At 38.2% G+C, this 19,994-nt stretch overlaps 1 protein-coding gene and 1 pseudogene across 2 annotated transcripts in view; both read right to left on the bottom strand.

The window, feature by feature from the left end:
* The window catches only part of NEK10 (NIMA related kinase 10), a 219,997-nt gene that overhangs the window by 127,011 nt on the left and 72,992 nt on the right, over nt 1–19,994 (bottom strand). For both annotated transcript variants that reach the window (XM_045774471.2, XM_087870152.1), the window contains exon 23: nt 940–1,015. In XM_045774471.2, coding sequence (XP_045630427.2) covers nt 940–1,015 — 76 coding nt within the window. The remainder of the gene's footprint in view (nt 1–939; nt 1,016–19,994) is intronic.
* LOC123777680 (transcription factor BTF3-like) lies at nt 5,822–6,650 on the bottom strand (annotated as a pseudogene).

Raw genomic sequence — 19,994 nt, 5'->3', positions numbered from 1 at the left:
TGTCAGAATCCTGGTGGGAACCCTGACACTATTCTGAACATTCTTGCAGGAAAGGAATTTTTAAAATGAGACTGTTACTTAACAGAGAATTTCCACCCTCCCTTGAGAAGATTTATTCTGAATCCTATCCCCAGGAATCAATTGCACAACAACACAGTAGATTAAAAAAGAAGATGGAAGTGTCTAGATGGCTTGACCTGCTGAATAAGATTTGAGAATACGTCCCTGAATCTGTTATGTCTGCTGACGACTCTATCTGCTTGCTAATTTGAAAAGATTCAGACAAATGATATGTGATCAGCAAAAGAAGATTCTCATTGCCTATAATTAATGGATCGTAAAGGAACCCTCAAAGCATGTTAAATAAGTTACAGTGTTTCAGTTCATCAAAATATAAACACCCATCTACCCAAGAAGCAACCAACTTAATAAACATATGTCTAAGTATATATGTCATCATTTATTCATTCACTCAATAAAACGTATTCAGCACCTATTACCTGCCAGGTGCCAGGATATGTATCAGCACACAAAAAAACCTTTCTCCTGCCCTTGAATGTCTATAGGCGGACAGAGAAAAACAGTCATTTTTCGAATAGGTACAATAAAATATTCCAAGTGTCATGGTGAGTAGCGAGTCTGCTAGTTCATTCACAGATACTTCAACAATTGCACACCTACTATATGCCAAGGATCATTTCAATTTATAAATAATAAAAGTAGCCTCCATGAGGGGCAGAGTCACCTTAGAGGAAAGACAATTTTTTGTTGTTATTTCAAACACACATAATGATGTGTACTTGTGTATTATCTGGGTAATTGAGGAAAACATTACATAAGCTCCTTTTCCTAAAATCATCTTTCCTTTGCAAGCCAAGACATGAAACTAAAGCCCCAGTTAGGTATGATGTTTGCAAACCATAAAATAACTGTCCTTACCAGGAATACAGGATTGTTCCAACAACAGACGTGAGTTTACTGTTTTCTTGTTTTTGCTTTGCCAGTCCAAAGTCAGCTATAATTCACACAAAAAATGCAATGTTATTATTATTGTGGTTCCTTAGCTTTTGACATTCTGCACAATAACTTTTAAAGTTCACAATAGAAAGCTTTATTTTAACCTTCTGTCAAAATGCGCCATGTACCAATCTTCCATACCACTCGCGGTCTTGATTAATCACCTACATACAATAGGCCATTATATTATATATTTTGAAATAATGAGATTTATCACTAAAAAACTAAAGTAAGTCTTGCTGACTGAGAAGTACGGCAAGTGCTTCTTGAACTTATGATTCCACTTTCTAGGTTTATAATTTTCAAATAAATAAAATGAATCTGATATTTTGACATATGCCAGGCATCAGCTCATCTGGACAGAAAAAAAAAAAAACAACCAAAATAAGCCTGAATAACCACCACAGAGACCTGAAAATCTGATATTAAATGGCATCTAACTGTATTGTCACAGTAAATAATGATATTCAGAACCATCTCAAAGTATTTATATCTTAACAAAGGATTTTGATTTTTAACTTAGAACATCAAATATTTATATTCAAGATGAGCACTAGCTGTATTTTCAAAGCACCTTTAGAAACTTCCCTTTTTAAAATCACTCAACAACTTAGGTCAAAGTGTTGGAAACAGACATTCTTCAGAGCTTCTAATACTTCGAGAGATTTAATTACTAGGATGACACAAAAAGACAGTGCTGAACCAGGGCAAGAATTCAAGGTGCTATTCCTAATAAGATTTGGTGTTCACAATATCACTCTGTGAAGTGCACCAATTGTTTATGATATCTCATCGCAGTGACCTTGATTTATTTTTTTTTAAGATTTTATTTATTCATTTGACAGAAAAGAGTGAGAGAGCACAAGCAGGGGGAGCTGTAGAGAGAGAGGGAGAAGCAGGCTCCCCACTGACCTGATGTGGGACTCGATCCCAGGACCCTGGGATCATGACCTGAGCTGAAGGCAAATGCTTATTAACGGGCTGAGCCAGCCAGGCGCCCCTGCAGTGAATTTTAATAGAGATATTTGATAATGTGTCTATACTAATATGTCTTTCAGGCTGAAAATATTCCAAAGTAGTTAGACTTCAAACTAATAGTAATTCACATTATTAATAATAACACCCATTTACTAAACAACAACTTTGAAATAACACAAATTGAGCTGCTTACGTGAATTGCCTAATTGAATACTGCTAGCAGTCCTGAAGGACAGGTATTATTATGGTTAGTGCAGTTTAGCACTTAAAAGCAAGAACACCAGAAGCAGCTTCAATTCCAGTCCTGGCTCCATCATGTGCTACCAGCATAACTCTGGGTAAATTATTTAATCTCCCTTTGCAGTAGTTTTCTTACCTCTAAAATAAGGATTATAACAGCATAAATAGGAGTAAATAGTTGGGTACAATAACAAAATCTGAGTAAGTTAACATATGTAAATGCAGGATAACACAGGCTGAACAACCGATACTTACCATTATTCAATCTTCGCAGCCACCCATTTTATAAATGAGAAAACTGAGGCTCAGTTTACTTAAGAGATTGAGTAACTTGCCCAAGGTCTCACAAGGAGAAATTAACACTCAGATGTAAATCTGGAGTTACTTAATTCTAAAGCCCCAAACCCTTATCAAAACACCGTCCTACCAAAAAAAGAAAAATCAGGCCCAGATCATTTCAATAACAAATTCTACCAAACATTTAAGGAATAAATATCAATTCTGCACAAACTCTATCAGAAAATAGAAGAGAACACTTCCCAACTCATTTTATAAAGCCAAGAGTAACTCTGAGACTAAAGCCAAAGACATTAAAAGAAGAGGAAAATACAGAACAATATCCCCCATGAAAATAGACACACACACACACACACGCACACCCACACACACCCCAAAGAAAATGTAAACAAATAAAATCTAGACATAGATAAACAGGATAATACATAAGGTCCATTATGCCAGAAATACAAGGCTGGTTCAACATTTAAAAGTCAACCAGTGTTGTTCAGCGAATCAGCATATTAAAGAAAAAAAGTCATACGATATGTATGAAAAGGATTTGATAAAATTCAACATCTACTCTTTTCAGAAAAGTATAAACAGGAATGCGTTTCCTTAACCTGGTAAGAAGCATCTATAAAAAGCTACAACTAACTTTCTACTTAATGTGAATATTTCTCCTTTAAGTCCAAAAACAAGGCTGGATGTCAACTAGATTTGTTGTGGTGATCATTTTACACTATATACAAACATCAAATTATGATGTTTTACACCTGAGAGTAATAACATGGTATATGTCAATTATATGTATTAAAAAAAGAAAATAAATAAAAGATGTGGCAATCTTGTTCATATGTTGCTATACATGTTGAAGAGATTGTCGCATAAGCAAATTATTTAATGCGCCCTTAATAACTGAATTTTTAAAATAAAGCAAAAATATTTGTTTTCTTTTTTCTTTCTGAAGAAGATAAAGACAAAGAGGAAGAAGATAGAGACAAAGGAGGAGGAGAAGGGAACACACTAGCGCAGTGGCAGAGAAACAAATATCCAGGAATAAGATGACAAAAGATGAAAGATCTATGCAGGGAAAAGTATACAATTTTGTTAGAGTCATTAAAGAAGCCTAAAATTACCAGAGAGACACTCCAAGTTCATGGATTGGAATTCTCAATATTACATAGATGCCATTCTTCCTAAACTAACTTATGTAATTCCAATCAAATTCCTCCAAATATTTTACGTAAATTTCACAAATTAAGTATAAAATTAGCATAATTAATAGAAATAGAAAGGACCAAAAGGAGCCATGGATTTTGATAAAAAGACAAGAAAATTTCCTACAAGATATTAAAAATTATTACAAGGTATTAACCAAGACAAGGCTTGGTTAAAAAGAAAAGAAAAAAAAGAAAAGAAAAAAAAAGGCAAGAATGTCAACTCTCACCATTCTTATTCAAGATTGTACCTAGAGGTCCAAGTAAGTACGATATTTGCAAACACATCTTCGCAAACATAATTTTTAATTTCTTTTTTAAGGAATTCGTTGGCGTGAGATTACTGGATAGTACAATAAGTGTATGCTTACGTTTTTCAAAGACTATCAAACCAAAATATTTTCCAGTGCTTTCTCACCAGAAATGTATGAGTTCTAGTTGCTTCTAAATTCTCACCAGTCATTCGGTGGTGTCAGATTTATTTATTTATTTATTCATTTATTCACTTATCTATTTTAGATGTTTTTCCCCTCAAGTAAGGAAAGGTAGGACTTGAACTCATGACCGTGGGATCAAGAGTCACATGGTCTACCAACTGAGTCAGCCAGGTGCCCCTGTTGTCAGGTCAGGTTTTCGGGGTTTTTTTAATTAGCCATTCTAGTAAGTATGTAGTAATAGCTCAGTATAGCTTTAAGTTGCACTTCCCTAATGACTAATAGTGTTGAACACTTTTCATGTACTTATTTGCCATCTGTGTATCTTCTTTAAGGATATACCTGTTCAAAATTTGGCCCATTATTTGATTGGGTTGTTTGCTTTCTTATGATGGAGTTGTGGATACACATTCTTCATCATATTTGCAAATATTTTCCCTAGTCTGAAGCTTGTCTTTTCATTCTCTTCATGTCTTCCATAGAACAGAAGTTGTAAGCTTGGATGAAATTCAATTAATTTTTTTCTTTTATATATTGTGGTTTTAATGGCGTAGCTAAGAAATCCTTGCCTGAGCCATGTAAAATAGTCCAGGCTATTCTGCTGAAAAGGCCAGAGCGAGAAGAGCAGCCTGGAGGATGAGAGGCCCAGCTCCAGCCAAACTCCAGAGGCCACCTGCCAGCCATGTGAGTGTCCGCCCTCCACCCTGGGTCAGGGCTTCAGATGCAGCCCGGGCTGACACCTTCACTGAAACCTCGTAACATACCCTAAGTCAGAACCACCCAGCGAAGCTGCTGCTGGGTTTGTGGCCCTCAGAAATGGTGAGGAAATAAATGTTGTCTTCAGCTGCTAAATTTCACAGCAATTTGTTACCCAGTAATGAAAAATTCATACAACTGCTACCACCCCAGTCCAAACTTCAGCCATGAGCGCTCACGTAGACTGTCGAACAATGCTTCCTAAACAGGACGACAGGACTCGTGCTTCTCTCGCTCCCTCCAAAACAGAATTCCCCGTGCCAGAGCCAAAATGACCTTGGGAAAACCTAGAGCAGAGACCACCACTCGCAAAGTTAAAGTTCGACAAAGGTTTCTAATAAATACTAAGAATAAAAGCCAAACTCCTACCAGGTATAGAAGACCATATGCTTCTGGGTTTTCAGAAAGGTCTTTCTTGACCATACTATCATAAATATGTCCCTTTCTTTAATACTCTTCTGTTACATGTGATTCATATCTTTCATTATCTAATTTTTTTACATTATACTGCCATTTAAAATCATTTAAAGTCTTTAATCAAATTTCATCAGAGATTATCAGATTTATTACATGCCATGATTAGCTTTCCATAAACAACTTTGCTTTCTTGTACAAATCAGTGTCAATGAAATAAAAAAATAAAACTGTATATGAGGCAAAGAACTTTATTAACCTTGTTTCAAACTTTATTCCCAGGCTTCTTTAGCTTAATTAGCAGCAAAGAATGAGTTATGTCTAAGCAAACACTGAAAAGAGCTGCATGTCCAAGGGACTTGGCCTTAAAAGTATTAGAGATCTAGATTTTGTCAGATCCATGAACAAAATCTTGAAAAGCAGTCCTAATATAATACAAAATAGCAACTTCCAGTAACTTCTTCAAGTTTTATCTTCTTCAGAGGTTGGCTCAATTCATTGGTTTACTTCATTCTTGGAAGCCTCATCAAAATTCTCCACAAGAAATGGAGCTTCATCCTCCTCCTCCTCTCTGGTTGTGTGGGCAGAGCTTCAGCCAGTCTCCCCCACTAGTCAGACTGTCTGCACCAAGTTGTTTTAAGATTCTGGGTAGCATTTCTTTCTCTTTTTTTTAATAATATTTTTTTATTATGTTATGCAAGTCACCATACAGTATATCCTTAGTTTTTGATGTAAAGTTCCATGATTCATTACTTGCATATAACACCCAGTGCTCCATGCAATACGTGCCCTCCTTACTACCCATCACCAGCCTATCCCATTCCCCCACCCCCCTTCCCTCTGAAGCCCTCAGTTTGTAGCATTTCTGTCAGCTGCTCTGTCTCAGCATGGCCTGTAATGGGCTGCCAGAACTTTCAGGTTGTGAAAGTGGATCTCTGTTCCTTGGTTTGTGAACATATTCACTTCTTCAATACCAGAGATATTGTTTACCCCTAACATCTTTAAGGAGAACTGAAGTTTTTTATCATCTGCTCTAGCCATTCTATGAACCACCTTCTTTCGGGGAGCAGTTCTTTCCCCACCAATGTGCACTTGTGCTGGCCGTTTGGTGAGTTTCTCCTGGTTCATGATAGTTTCCTTCATCTTGTTGGAGCAGAAATGGGACAGTGAGGGGAACTAGGGTTCTATTTTTGTTTAATATTCATTTATGCATTTAGGGTCTATCATTCCTAACTAGTATGCAAGATCCATACTTCGTGTTATCACTGTATACTGACAGAGCTGTATCTTTTGATAAATACATAGATACATAGTTGACCCTTGAACAATGTGAGGGTTAGGGGTGCTAATGCCCAGCACAGTCAAAAATCCATGTATAACTTTTGACTCCCCCAACACTTAACTACTAATATCCAACTGTGGCTTATATCATAAACAGTCAACTAACACATACTTTGTACGTTATATGTATTACATACTGTATTCTTACAATAAAGTAAAGGTAGACCAAAAAAAATGTTATCAAGAAAATCCTAAGGAAGAAAAAGTACACTTAGACCACTGAACTGTATTTACTGAAAAAAATCTACATATAAATGGACCAGTGCAGTTCAAACCCATGTTATTCAAGGGTGAACTGTATATGCATATCTATCTACCTATCTAAATATCTATCTATCCTCTAAGTCCAGTAGTAGTAATGAGAAATAGTAGAGGGCTGAGTTTTACAAAGTGTTTTTATTTTTTTAATTTTTTTTATTATAATAATATTTTTTATTATGTTAGTCACCATACAGTACATCTCTGGTTTTTGATGTAAAGTTCAATGATTCATTAGTTGTGTATAACACCCAGTGCACCATGCAATACGCCCCCTCCTTACTACCCATCACCAGCCTATCCCATTCCCCCACCCCCCTCCCCTCTGAACCCCTCAGTTTGTTTCTCAGAGTCCACAGTCTTCCATGCTTCATTCTCCCTTCTGATTAACCCCCCTTTCTTTATCCTTTTCTTCTCCTACCGATCTTCCTAGTTCTTATGTTCCATAGATGAAAGAAACCATATGATAATTGTCTTTCTCTGCTTGACTTATTTCACTTAGCATTATCTCCTCCAGTGCCGTCCATGTTGCAGCAAATGTTGAGAAATCGTTCTTTTTGATAGCTGAGTAATATTCCATTGTATATATGGACCACAACTTCTTAATCCGGTCATCTGTTGAAGGGCATCTCGGCTCCTTCCATGATTTAGCTATTGTGGACAATGCTGCTATGAACATTGGGGTGCATATGGCCCTTCTCTTCACTATGTCTGTATCTTTGGGGTAAATACCCAGTAGTGCAATTGCTGGATCATAGGGTAGCTCAATTATTAACTTTCTAAGGGACCTCCACACTGTTTTCCAGAGTGGCTGTACCAACTTGCATTCCCAACAACAATGTAGGAAGGATCCCCTTTCTCCACATCCTCTCCAACAATTGTTTCTTGCCTTGTCAATTTTTGCCATTCTAACTGGTGTAAGGTGGTATCTCAGTGTGATTTTGATTTGAATTTCCCTGATGGCTAATGATTTTGAACATTTTTCATGTGTCTGTTAGCCATTTGTATGTCTTCATTGGAAAAGTGTCTATACATATCTTCTGCCCATTTTATGATTTGTTTATTTGTTTCTTGTGTATTGAGTTTGAGAAGTTCTTTGTAGATCTTGGATACCAGTCTTTTATCTGTAGTGTCATTTGCAAATATATTCTCCCATTCCGTGGGCTGCCTCTTAGTTTTTCTGACTGTTTCCTTGGCTGTGCAGAAGCTTTTTATCTTGAATCCATCAAAATCCTAGAGGAGAGCATAGGCAGCAACCTCTACGACATTGGCCACAGCAACCTTTTTCATGACACATCTCCAGAGGCAAGAGATACAAAGTGTTTTTAAGACTATTCACAAATTTAGGGGTGCCTGGGTGGCTCAGTCGGTTAAGCATCCGACTCTTGATTTCAGCTCAGATCATGATCTCAGAGTCCTGGGATCATGCCCCGCACTGGGCTCCATGCTCAGCAGGAAGACTGCTTGAGATTCTCTCTCTCCCTCTGCCTTTACCCCTCCTCCTTCACTCGTGTGCTCTCTCTCTCTGTGTCTCTAAAATAAACAAATCTTTTTATAAAAAAAGACTTCATATGTTAGATGGCTTGCTTTAATCTTCCCATTCCACCATTGTGGGTACTGCAGAAAATTAGTAGAAATAGTATAACATATCAATATTTTTAGGAGCTCACTATAATTTTAGTACACATAGACTTCATGTACTTACAATCTAAAATAATCCTTTGACTTTTAGTTTTAGTGCTACATAGAAATTATCTCATTTTTATAAAAATCCCATTGATTTTCACAGGCAAAAACTAAGGAGTGGTACTCACAAGGGTTCTACTCACTCTATGTAATGTAGATAATGGCAGAAACTGAGATGGACGTCTGCAAAAACGCAGATAGTAGAGAAGTATTCATAAAGAGAACAAAAGCTAATATTGTTTGGCCATTTGGAAGATTTTGGTAGTAGCAGTAATGTTTCTATTACTCTTTCTACATCTGTGATTATATTTGGAACAGAGAAAAAGGATTTATTTCAGAAACTGTGGTCATAAAAACATTCATGTGCTATTATAGAAATTCAAAATGACAGCAGATGACATTTTACATATAGCACATTCTGCCAAAAAAAAAAAAATCAGTAAAAAAAATCTCTCCTTTGATAGAATGAATGATACAGGAAATGCTAAAACTGTAGCCTGTTTGTGCTACAGCCTATAGCTATCAACCTTCAGATGGAAAATGTGTGTGGTCTCTGGTTGAGTGCCTAGATTCTTGCTCTGTCATTTACTATCTATGTGACATTGGATCCATAACTCAGCTACTCTGTTTTCTCAAAAAGAGCCTATGAAACTTATATTTTGCAAGGGGTTGTAAGGTATTTCCATTCCTCTCCATAGGGCGCTTTCACCTACCACCTGTGTCAGTAGCTCCCAAAATCAAAACCACGCCAATTCAATCCCAGCAGTAGGCGGCACCTGGCCATTCACACCCAGACTGAGCTCATCATCTGCAGTCATCTGGGATACCCCAAGCAGCAGATGGCATCTCATTTTCCCCATTTTCTGGGCTTGAAATCTCTGCCTCTTCTCTCTTGCCCATATGCTCATTAACTCCTCAGCTCTTGTATCTGAATCTTTCTTTTCATTCTGTGACCATAGGTTAAATGTGCTGGGAACTCAGGCCCTCCCTTTTCCTACTAGAACCTAGGTGCATCTCATCAGAAAACTTTCCCTTCTAATCCATTCCATAGGGTATTTAACAATGGAATAATCTACCAACCCCTGTCTTCATCACAGCATCTCCCATGTAAGTGCCAGAATGTGTTCTGACTGCTATCATTTATAAAGTTTCCAGCTGCCCTATGCCTTCAGTACTGTCCATTTACTCACTAATTCATCCATTTCTCCATTAACCAGATCAGAAACTATCCGTACTGACATGGCCCATAGGGACCAATGGTAGAGATACACATTAAATAAAGCATCACGTATATAAATTTATAATTGTGATAAGAACACTAAAGATCGGGTAGATCTCTGATGCTATGAGAGCGTAACATAGGAGACACAGCCAGTTAGGAAAATCTTCTGTGACAAAATGATGATTGAGGGAATATGTAACAGAGAGCAGGAGTTAACTAGGTAAGAAGAGAAAGTGGAAAAGAGACATCCAGCAGAGGAACCTACATGTGCAAAAGTCCTGTGATCAAGGAAACATGATCCATCAAGGAACTGAGAGAAGGTCCTGTGATCAGGAGAGCATGGTCACTTGAAGAACTGAAAAAAGGCCAGGTTGGCTGGAGGATAGACAATGAGAGGCACGGCCAGACCATGCAAGACCCTGCAGGCCATGTTCAGATTACTGATACCTGTCAATATTGCCCAACTTAAAACATCCATCTCAACAAAACTGTTGGAGTCATCCAATTCGCTCAACACGGTACTTGATTATGAGCACCCCATGCCCTCAAGGATGCCTTTTTCTTTACCTGGATTGATCTTTCTGGGGGAATACTATAAAGAGAGTTGATGAAGAGATGAACACTGGAGCCAGATGTGGTTCATCCCTGGCACCGTCAGTCTATTAGCTGGGTGATTTAAGCAAGTTTTATAATCTCTCTAACTCTTTTCATTATCTGTGAGGATGGGAATGGGACTCAGATATTGGATGAGGTAATGAACATATAACTTTCATCCCATAGTAAATGCTTAAGAGATGTAGCTATGGGGGGTTACTCCTTTCCTTCAAAGCACAGCTAAAATTTTCACCATGATAAAAATGTCTTCCCTGAGTAAAATGAAAACCATGAATGACTGTGACAATTTCAGGAAATGATCCGTTGAAATTTCTATAGTGTCAGGCAATGACAGAGGCATCTACTTGAACACAACTGTGTAACAGTCCAGAGAGATATCCACCTTGCAACCGCACCCATCTACCGCTCTGCTCTTTCCTTCTGCCTTAGGAAATGAAGGCCAACCTCCAACTTCCACAGGACAAGATCCTCAGTAATAGCCTCTCCATGCAGGCCTCAGTGGGGGATGAGGGGTTCTCGGAAAGATGCTCAACAAACCCCTGCCTCATTGGCACTTCCTCTTCTGAAAGCCACTCAGATTCCTAATGCGAGCTCTTCCACTGTGCTACCCACTCCTCCAAAGTTTCCTTCCCCAGTGCAGGCCCTTCCCTGGATGAGAGACAGCTAAAGTGTTTTTCTTTCTCAACAGCATCAGTATTTGATTGATTTTATTGACGGAATTATTATAACAAAGAGTTGTAAGATGAAAAATTCAACATCTGATATAAAAGTACTTTCTGAATTCTAGGTAAGTCCATATCTTTGGTACACAAACATCATTTCACTCTAGGACATCTATCGGTAGACTAGATTCTTGGGGAAACCAGTATCCTTACTAAATATGGGCTCTTCTAAAATCATTTTCCAAAGTGGGCTTTGTTCTAGTTACTATTTCTTGGAATAATGAATGAAACTTTAAACATGTGGTTCTAATAGTAAGCAGGAGTGCTAAGGGTCAGATTCTTATAAAAACAGGAAGTCAGGCTCTTACTCTTTCTTGTTCTCTCTCTCTCTCTCTCTCTCTCTCTCTCTCTCACACACACACACACACACACACACACACACACACACACACACATACACACACACTGTTCATGGCATGATTATAGAGTCCGAAAGGCTCCAATGGCTTCAGTACACTTAGGAGGCTGGGGAGACTGATCAGATGTGTAGTACCATGCACTGTTGAATTAGTCTGTGTAAAAATAGGCACTCTACCCACTCACCATGCTGTTTCAGAGAACACACTTTGGGAAAACTCACGGAATGAAAATAACATGTCCAGAACACATCAGATTCTACCCCTTACATTAAAAATTTCTCAGAGAACTAAACCATAATTCAATATGCCCACATGAAAACACACACTAAAATAAACTTTATTATCCTTGGTCTTTGGTGTTTTTATGGGCCTTATAAACCCAACATTGGGAAGATTTTAGTTCCAATTTTTTCCTAAGATGGTAAAGATTCAGGGCCCCCTCATTCACTTATGCAGTCAATTATGGGGAATCCAACCCACCAGAACAGCATAATAATCATTTGGTCAAGATCAGCACTTTCAGGACGCCCCGCTAGGACTTTCTTGGGACTGCCATTCTCATCTTTTCCTGGAAGCCAACTGCTATTCAAATCTCAGAATTGCAGAATGACCCACTGGTGGCATGAGAATTTTAGAAAATTTTTTTAGAAATTAGATTTGACTGAATTTGCTTCAATATTTCCTTATTTCACATGACCTAATAGCAATATAAGGAAACTGGTGGGCTTGACAGAAATTCTTGCTTTCCTAGTGACATGAAGGCAATTTGTTGACTGAGAGAAATTCTAGAAATTGTGTGGCTACCCTTACTACACAGATGCTATATGAGGGTATGCAACACAAGAGACTCAATATTCTGTAGTCTTTTAAGAACACTCTGTGTTGGCTTAGACTCAAATAGATACTAGATCTGGTTAATGAGGAGTAAACCACACAACAGGTTCAAAGAAAGACAGGTCAAGAGACCTACAAAAGCTACAGACTCATTATGCCTATTTAGCCAGGATATTTTAGAGGCATATGAAATAATATGCATATAAGGACTTTGACTTCCCTATCAGAGCGTAACACTAATTCATTTTTTCTGTAATGACATAGATTTCTCAGCGGCAGTTGAGCCAACCAAGAACAATTAAAATCCTCTAATCTTCTAGAAAACAATTAAAATGCCAAGATTCTAGCAATACAAGAGAGGTCTAATTTGATTTCTCAAACTTTGTTGGCACTCAAGAAAGTAAACTCTTTCCTTTCATACACTGGATTACATTATTTGCTGTGATGCCAGCGGGAATTGCTTGTAACTTTCCCCATTTATGTACCTGATTTCAGTTTAATCCTCAATTCGTCTTATATTAAATGCTCTTCCCACAAAATCTTAGCTGTCAGATCAAGATCTCAAACCCAAGTATCTTCCCTAATCATTATTTTTTATTTGTAACTGGCTTCTAAATATTTCTACCTGGGTGTGTTTTAGTTCATTTGTTCATTCATTTCTTCATCTATTCATTTACTCAGTAAATATTATAAAGTGCTTTCTGAGAAAGAAAGTCAAGAAAACCAGTTTCCTTTACCTCAAGAAGGGAATGGCGATTAACCACTGCCCTGTGCACTGAGAACGGCATCTGCCCTATATACTGAGAAAGGCAAGCCTGGTAGACTAAAGGAGCCTAGAAATAGAACCTATCAGATGTAGACATCAGAGACACCACCTAGAGGAATGGCATTTGAATTGAGTAGCAGAGGGCATTCCAGGCAGAGAGAGCACTATGTTGGAAGTCACAGAGGTATCAGCCTGGTCTGTTCAGGAAGGAGCAATTTGTCCCATGAGGCTAGGGCAAAGAGCAAAGGTGAGATCATGAAGAAAGGAGTTTGGGTGCCCTAAGGAATGTCATAGGGAACAACTAAAGGACTTTAACCAGGAAAGGATATGATCAGATTTCTAAAGTAGTATGTCCAAAACCTTACACCTTAAATCCCCTCACCCAATTCTCTGGTGTCACAATCTTCACAAACTCAGACTCTTTCTTACTTATTCTCACACCTCATTAACTAGGCACAAAAAAAATCTTTTAAATTCTGGGTCCCAAATAACTGCTGAATCTAATCCTTCTGCTATATCCTCTTCTGCTGCGGCCACAGGTAAAACCCACATTACATCTTTCAATTGCAAGAGTCTTTGGCGGCAAATACTATGGACTAGCTCTCAAAAAGCCATTAGCCACCCCCTTTTCCCTTTCTTATCTCCAACTACAGAGGCAGAAAGCTCACCTAGACAGTTTCCCTTATAGCTGGGGGTGGTAACAGGACTTGGCTTTGGCCAACACAATGTGAGACATATAATGGGACCCCCTGTGAAAGATTTTCTTTAATGATAAAAGGAAGTAGCCATTTGAAGAACAGAATTGGGTTTTTTTAACCTAGCCACCATCCTACTTCCTGTCTGAATTTGGTAGTGATGGCTGGAGCTCTGGGCAATCTGCTGAGGATAATGGAGGGAAAAGACAGAAATGCCTAGATCATGGTTGACTTCCTTGAACTGTTCAATCAGCTCTAGAACTGCCCACCTCCAGGTCCCTTGTTATGAGAAAATTACATGTCCTTATGGCATAAGCCATTGTTAGTCTGGCTTTTTGCATCCGAACAGATCTTAACTGATACATCTCCTAAACTGGGGATCGGTCTCCAGTCTTTCCTCATGGTACCCCTCACCTGCCATTACAATTATCCTCCACATCCCATATCTGATCACATAATTTCCAGTCTGGAAATTTCTAAAGATAAGTAAGTCTCTGACCAAACATTAGGGCCCAAGCTCCTCACTCACCAAAGTCTCTACTGTCTTGACACATTGAATGTCACGCGCGTGCCGAGGCGCCCTGCACCGCTTCGGGTCTCTGACCTTTTGTACTGCTGTACTCCGTGCCTGGAATGCTTTCCTGCTCCACTCCTCACCTGAAGGCCCCACAGACAGAGTCAATCACATTTTCCTCTGTGGCCGATAGTTATGATAGACTATATTCTCTGGGGAGGACGGACACATCTTCACCCTTTTAAACATGACTTGCTTTGACCCATGAAGTCTGGGCATAAGTCTTAAGAGCTGAGGTCTGGTTGCCATGCTTTCTCTTTCCTGCCCCTGCAATGCTGAAGCAGTGTACAGGAGCTTCAGCCAGCCTGGGTCTCTGAGCACGGCTCCCTGAGTGACCTACACTGTACACACAGTATGAGCTAAGATAGAAACCTTGCTGTTTTGAGCCAGGGTGGACAAATGTTTTCTTTTCTTTTTAAAAAAAACATATAGTGGGTTATAACTTTAAGTTTGTTTATTTATTCATTTTAAGTACTCTCCACACCCCACATGGAGCTGAAACTCAGGACCCGAGATCAAGAGTGGCATGCTCCACTGGGTGTTATACGCAAGTAATGAATCATGGAACTTTACATCAAAAACTAGGGATGTACTGTATGGTGACTAACATAACATAATAAAAAAATATTATTATTAAAAAAAAAGAGTGGCATGCTCTTCCAACTGAGCCAGCCACAGACCTTTTCTATAAAGGGCCAGATAATAAATAGTTAAGTCTTCAAGAGCCACATGGGATCGCTGTCACATATTCTTCTTCTTCTTCTTTTCTTTTTTTTTTTGGACAACCATCTAAAAATTTTTTAGAAGCCATTGTTAGCTCACAGGACCTACAAAAACAGGCCACAGTGGGCTTTGTCCCACAGACTGTGGTTTGCCACTGTTTTAAGCTGCTGAAACTTTCAGGTCACTTGTTACTGCAGCATAACATGACCTATCCCAACTAACATAATAGTATTTTGCATAGACAACTTTCTAGTCTTTATCACCTTGTAATACAACTAGAAGCTCCATGAAGACACTGACCACGTCTGGCATACTTGTCTTGTTCACTGCCAGATGTCGCAGCTCAGGGGTTAACTGCTGAGTGAAGAAAGCAAAGTCTTCCCCATAAGACTGAGATTTCGAGCGACAGAGGACATGGCTTTCATCTCATATTCACTCCTACATGCCTGGCACATGACAGCATTTGATAAGCACTTGAGTCTTTGATAAATGTTCCACTGAATCAAGTATTTTTCTGTTGTTACTACCAGTAGCAACAGCCAAATATCATTTGAGAAATGTAGAAATGTGCACAGCCTGTTTGGTTGCAGGATAAACATGTGACCTCTTGAGTATGCACTAAAGCCCGTGTCTGAAATCTATTACCATAGTTGATTTTTGTTTTTTCTTTTTTCTTTTCTTTTTTTTTAAATTTGGGATCGGGGGGGAAAATGAGGGCATGAGAGGCTTATATTAAAATGTGGGTATTTGAAAAGTTAAAGAAATGTGAAATGGCAGGTCTGCGAGCAAGTTCATTTCCAGCAGACCCCCTCCTTCAGAGCCATTCTATAATGGGAGGGCACAGTGTCGGTCTTACTTGACAGGCGGCAGCACTTAGAGCCGACCTTGACTGTGCTTTGCTTAGCGCGCCACTGAGTCAGGTCTGCTCCTTGTGTGGCATCCAAGGTTGCAAGTAAGTGCAGAGGCAAGACCTGGACATGTTTCACAGAACAAGTCATTAAAATATACAGTGTTTTACATGGAAATATATTTAGACATTAAAATTAAATGCCATTTGTAAAACCACACATACCTAAATATTAGTATATTAATATAAAGTTAGTGCTTTCTACTCTGCTGCCTCGGAAGGCAAATTCCCAGCTAGTGAGCTTACTATAAATAACTGTACACCAACCTCAATTTTAAAACATCTAATTCATCTACATTAAGAAAAAGAGACGAAGAGGGGAATTTTGATTTTTCTAAAGCTTTTTTGTCTGGTTACATTTTCAGTACGTTTTGTCACATGCATCTTAAACACCACTTGTCGATTCTGTGTTTCTTTCCCGGGAGTAAATAAGCCTTCTAGCACAAGAGAAGAGAAAAATAAAATATGACAAGGCTGCCCCTTTGTGGTGACATGATTTCACACACATCGCAGCCTATTTTTCAGGCTCTATGAACTACAGCTTTATTTCATCCTCCCAAAATATGGGCATCTTCTACATTTGGTTTCAAATTAATGCTATAAGATTTTAATTTAACCATACCCATCATAAAAATAAGAGTCTCTAAAGTCCATATTTATACCCATAGTGATAGACACTGAAAAATATTTTCATTACTATTACATTTAAAATATCTTTAAAATGGTGATATCAAACCTCTTTGGATTATCTTCTTAGACATAAAATCATTTTATACTCATGGAAAATGACAACAGCACATTGACACCCTGTCCACGCAATTGCTTTAATGGAAAGAAACTAATTTAGGGTAAGAATCTTACCCTAAATTCTTTATTTGAAACTACAAAATATTGCCTCATTTAATGATAAAAGGTTTTGAAAGTTGAAGATAATTTTTAAGTTAGTAACACTTAAGTGTAACTCTAATAATATTAATAAGAAAAAGGTTGGGCAGAATGGTGATGAGGGGCAGGACAGAGAAAAACAAAATAAAAGTTTATTTATCCTTGTAAACAAAGTAACTTTTTTCTAGGGAGTCCTTCACAATTTGAGTGCAAGCAAAAAAAAAAAAAAAATTTTTTTTTTAAAGTTAGAGAGTTAAAATGAAAGTGGGATATTTTGTTATATCTAATGTTTAGACTAATCAATGTAACTGGACTGCCCATTTGGGTTTAAAGGGTAGATTGATCAGGATGCCTGGGTGTCTCATTGGGTTAAAATGTCTGCCTTCGGCTCAGGTCATGATCTCAGGGTCCTGGAACCGAGTCCCACATTGGGCTCCTTGCTCAGCACAAGCAGCTCCCCCTGCTTGTGCTCTCTCTCTCTCTCTGACAAATAAATAAAATCTTTAAAAAAAAAAAGGTAGATTAATCATATGCGTGTATGTCTTCTAGCTCTCAAAATCTTGCTAAAATGAGGGGAAATAAACTTTCTTTAATAAATTACTAACTCACAAGGAGAATGAGAATGGGCTTGGTGATGACAGAGGATAAGATATTCCAACAAGAGGCACATAGGTGGCTTAAGTGTCTGCCTTCAGCTCAGGTGATGATCTCAGGGTCCTGGGATAGAGCCCTGCAACCAGCTCCCTGTTTAGGAGGGAGCCTGCATCTCCCTCTGCCTCCCCCCACCCCAAGCTCTGTCTTGCTCACTCTCTCTCTCTCTCAAATAAATGAATAAAATATTTTTAAAAAAGATACTCCGATGAATTTTTATAAGATGGAGAATGGATGGAGAATGAACCAAGCAGAAGTCCCAAACCATGTGTCCTAGAATAAGAGGGCCAAAAGGGAGCCCATTCACCCTGTAGAGCCCAGTGTGCCACACAAGGAGACGTGAAGTTAAAAAAAGCTCAAAAGACAGAATTAAGACCAAGTCCACAGGTCCCTCCTCACATTCACACATGACACCACTGACTAATTGAGTTCCCTCTGCCACTAGCAGAAAAAGAGAGATTTATTTTCCAAAGACACTGACTGAGCCAGAAAGAAACAAAGCAGAGTATGGATGAACCTATGGGAATTCAGGGAAAGTCTATCAACTGACCATAACTCCCTGAGGACCCTTTGTCCACACCATTCCCCAAATGACAGCAACAGATAGACATTGCCTCAGTCAAGATACTGGAGATGTATTCTCTGAAAAAAGTTTAGGTAATAACTTTTGGGGTTTCCAAAGGAAAAATGTCATTGTGTTCTAATGAAGTCCACAGATGGCAGTCTTAGCTGGAACTCACAGAGCTTCCGACAGCTTAATTCATGTCTTTGTCAGCCCAGAATCAATAGACATTTGAGAAAAGTCTCCAATAAGAAAGAGAGATTGTGGGGTGGGGGGGGGGGGGGGGAGATGGAACCAGAAGATATAGAAACAATGCAGAGTGCTGAAGAGAAAAGTCTACATTATCCTGAGGGAGAATAAAATCAGGATTCCATAAAAATGAAATAAAGAACAAGATAAAAGTTGGGGAAATTAAAAAATGTGTAAATCAAAATTAAATATTCAATAGAAGCACTAGAAAATTAAGTGGAAGAAATAACTGAAGTAGAACAAAGAGACAGAGTTGAAAACTAAGAGAATAATTATTTTTTAAATTAGGAGATTATTTAGCATATAGATCTAAGACTAATAGGAATTCTAGAAGGTAAAGGGGAAGGGAGAAAATAATGAATAAATAAGGCAGAAAAATTTCCCAAGACTGAAGTTTAAAGCCTCCAATATTGAAGTACACACCTAGCTCCAAACACACTGAATGAAGAGAGACCTACCCAAAGCTGTGGATAAACAGAACAACCTAAAATTTTCTGGATAAATAAAAGAGCTCATATATCAAGTAATGGGAATCAGAAAGCACTGGCTTTCCAAACAGCAAAACTGGATACTAAAAGACTGAAGTAATGCCTTCAAATATGAAAGGATAATGACTTTCATCTGAGAATACTACATCCACCCAATAGAGTACAGGCTCTCCTAAAAATATTTTGTGACATACAAGCATCCAAAATTATAAAATCCAGAACATTCCTTTTTTAGGAAAGTACTGGAAGATACACTTCAGCACAACAGGAGAGTTAAAAAAGAAGAGTGTGTAAGTGATGAATCACTAAATTCTACACCTGAAACTAATATTACACTGTATGTTAACTAACTGGAATTTAAATGAAAACTTGGAAGGAAGGAAGGAAGGAAGGAAGGAAGGAAGGAAGGAAGGAAGGAAGGAAGGGAAAAAAGAGAAGAGAAGAGGGAAGAGAAGAGAGAAAGAAAGAAAGAAAGAAAGAAAGAAAGAAAGAAAGAAAGAAAGAAAGAGGAAAGAAAGAAAGAAAGAAAGAAAGAAAGAAAGAAAGAAAGAAAGAAAGAAAGAAAGAAAGAAAGGGAGAGAGAAAGGAGGAAAGAGAGAAAGAAGGAAGGAAAAAGAAAGAAAGAAAAAAGAAAGGGAAAATCACTAGAAATCTAAGAAAGACTCCAAGTAGAAAAGGAGCAAATGTAAGTTCCAGGACAATAGCCATGCAGCAGACCTAAATTCAAATCCAGTCTACATTGTAGTAAGCAGCTACCAGAATCGGGTGTCCAGGAAAACAAAATTGAGAGTAACCGCCATGTTTGACCACATGGATATAGTACAGAGAGGGCTTTTATAATCTTTTTGGAAGAACTGGAAAGAAGAAATGATACCTAGATAAAAAATTTAGAAAACAAACAAAAAAGAAGGCAATTCTTAAGTCCAAGAAAAACAAAAAGGTCTACTAGAAAGGAAAGATGAGCAACATTGAACAATAATTGTACAGTAATAATAATGTAAACATTGAATATTGATTTAACCCCAAATTGTGCAATAACAATATTGGCAGGATGGGGGCGCCTGGGTGGCACAGCGGTTAAGCGTCTGCCTTCACGCTCAGGGCATGATCCCGGCGTTCTGG

This window comes from Ursus americanus, chromosome 20 (genome assembly GCF_024610735.1).
Source record: "Ursus americanus isolate L20-20 chromosome 20, mUrsAme1.1.p, whole genome shotgun sequence".
Classification (NCBI taxonomy): Eukaryota; Metazoa; Chordata; class Mammalia; order Carnivora; family Ursidae; genus Ursus; species Ursus americanus.
This window is presented reverse-complemented; position numbering and strand designations above follow the sequence as displayed.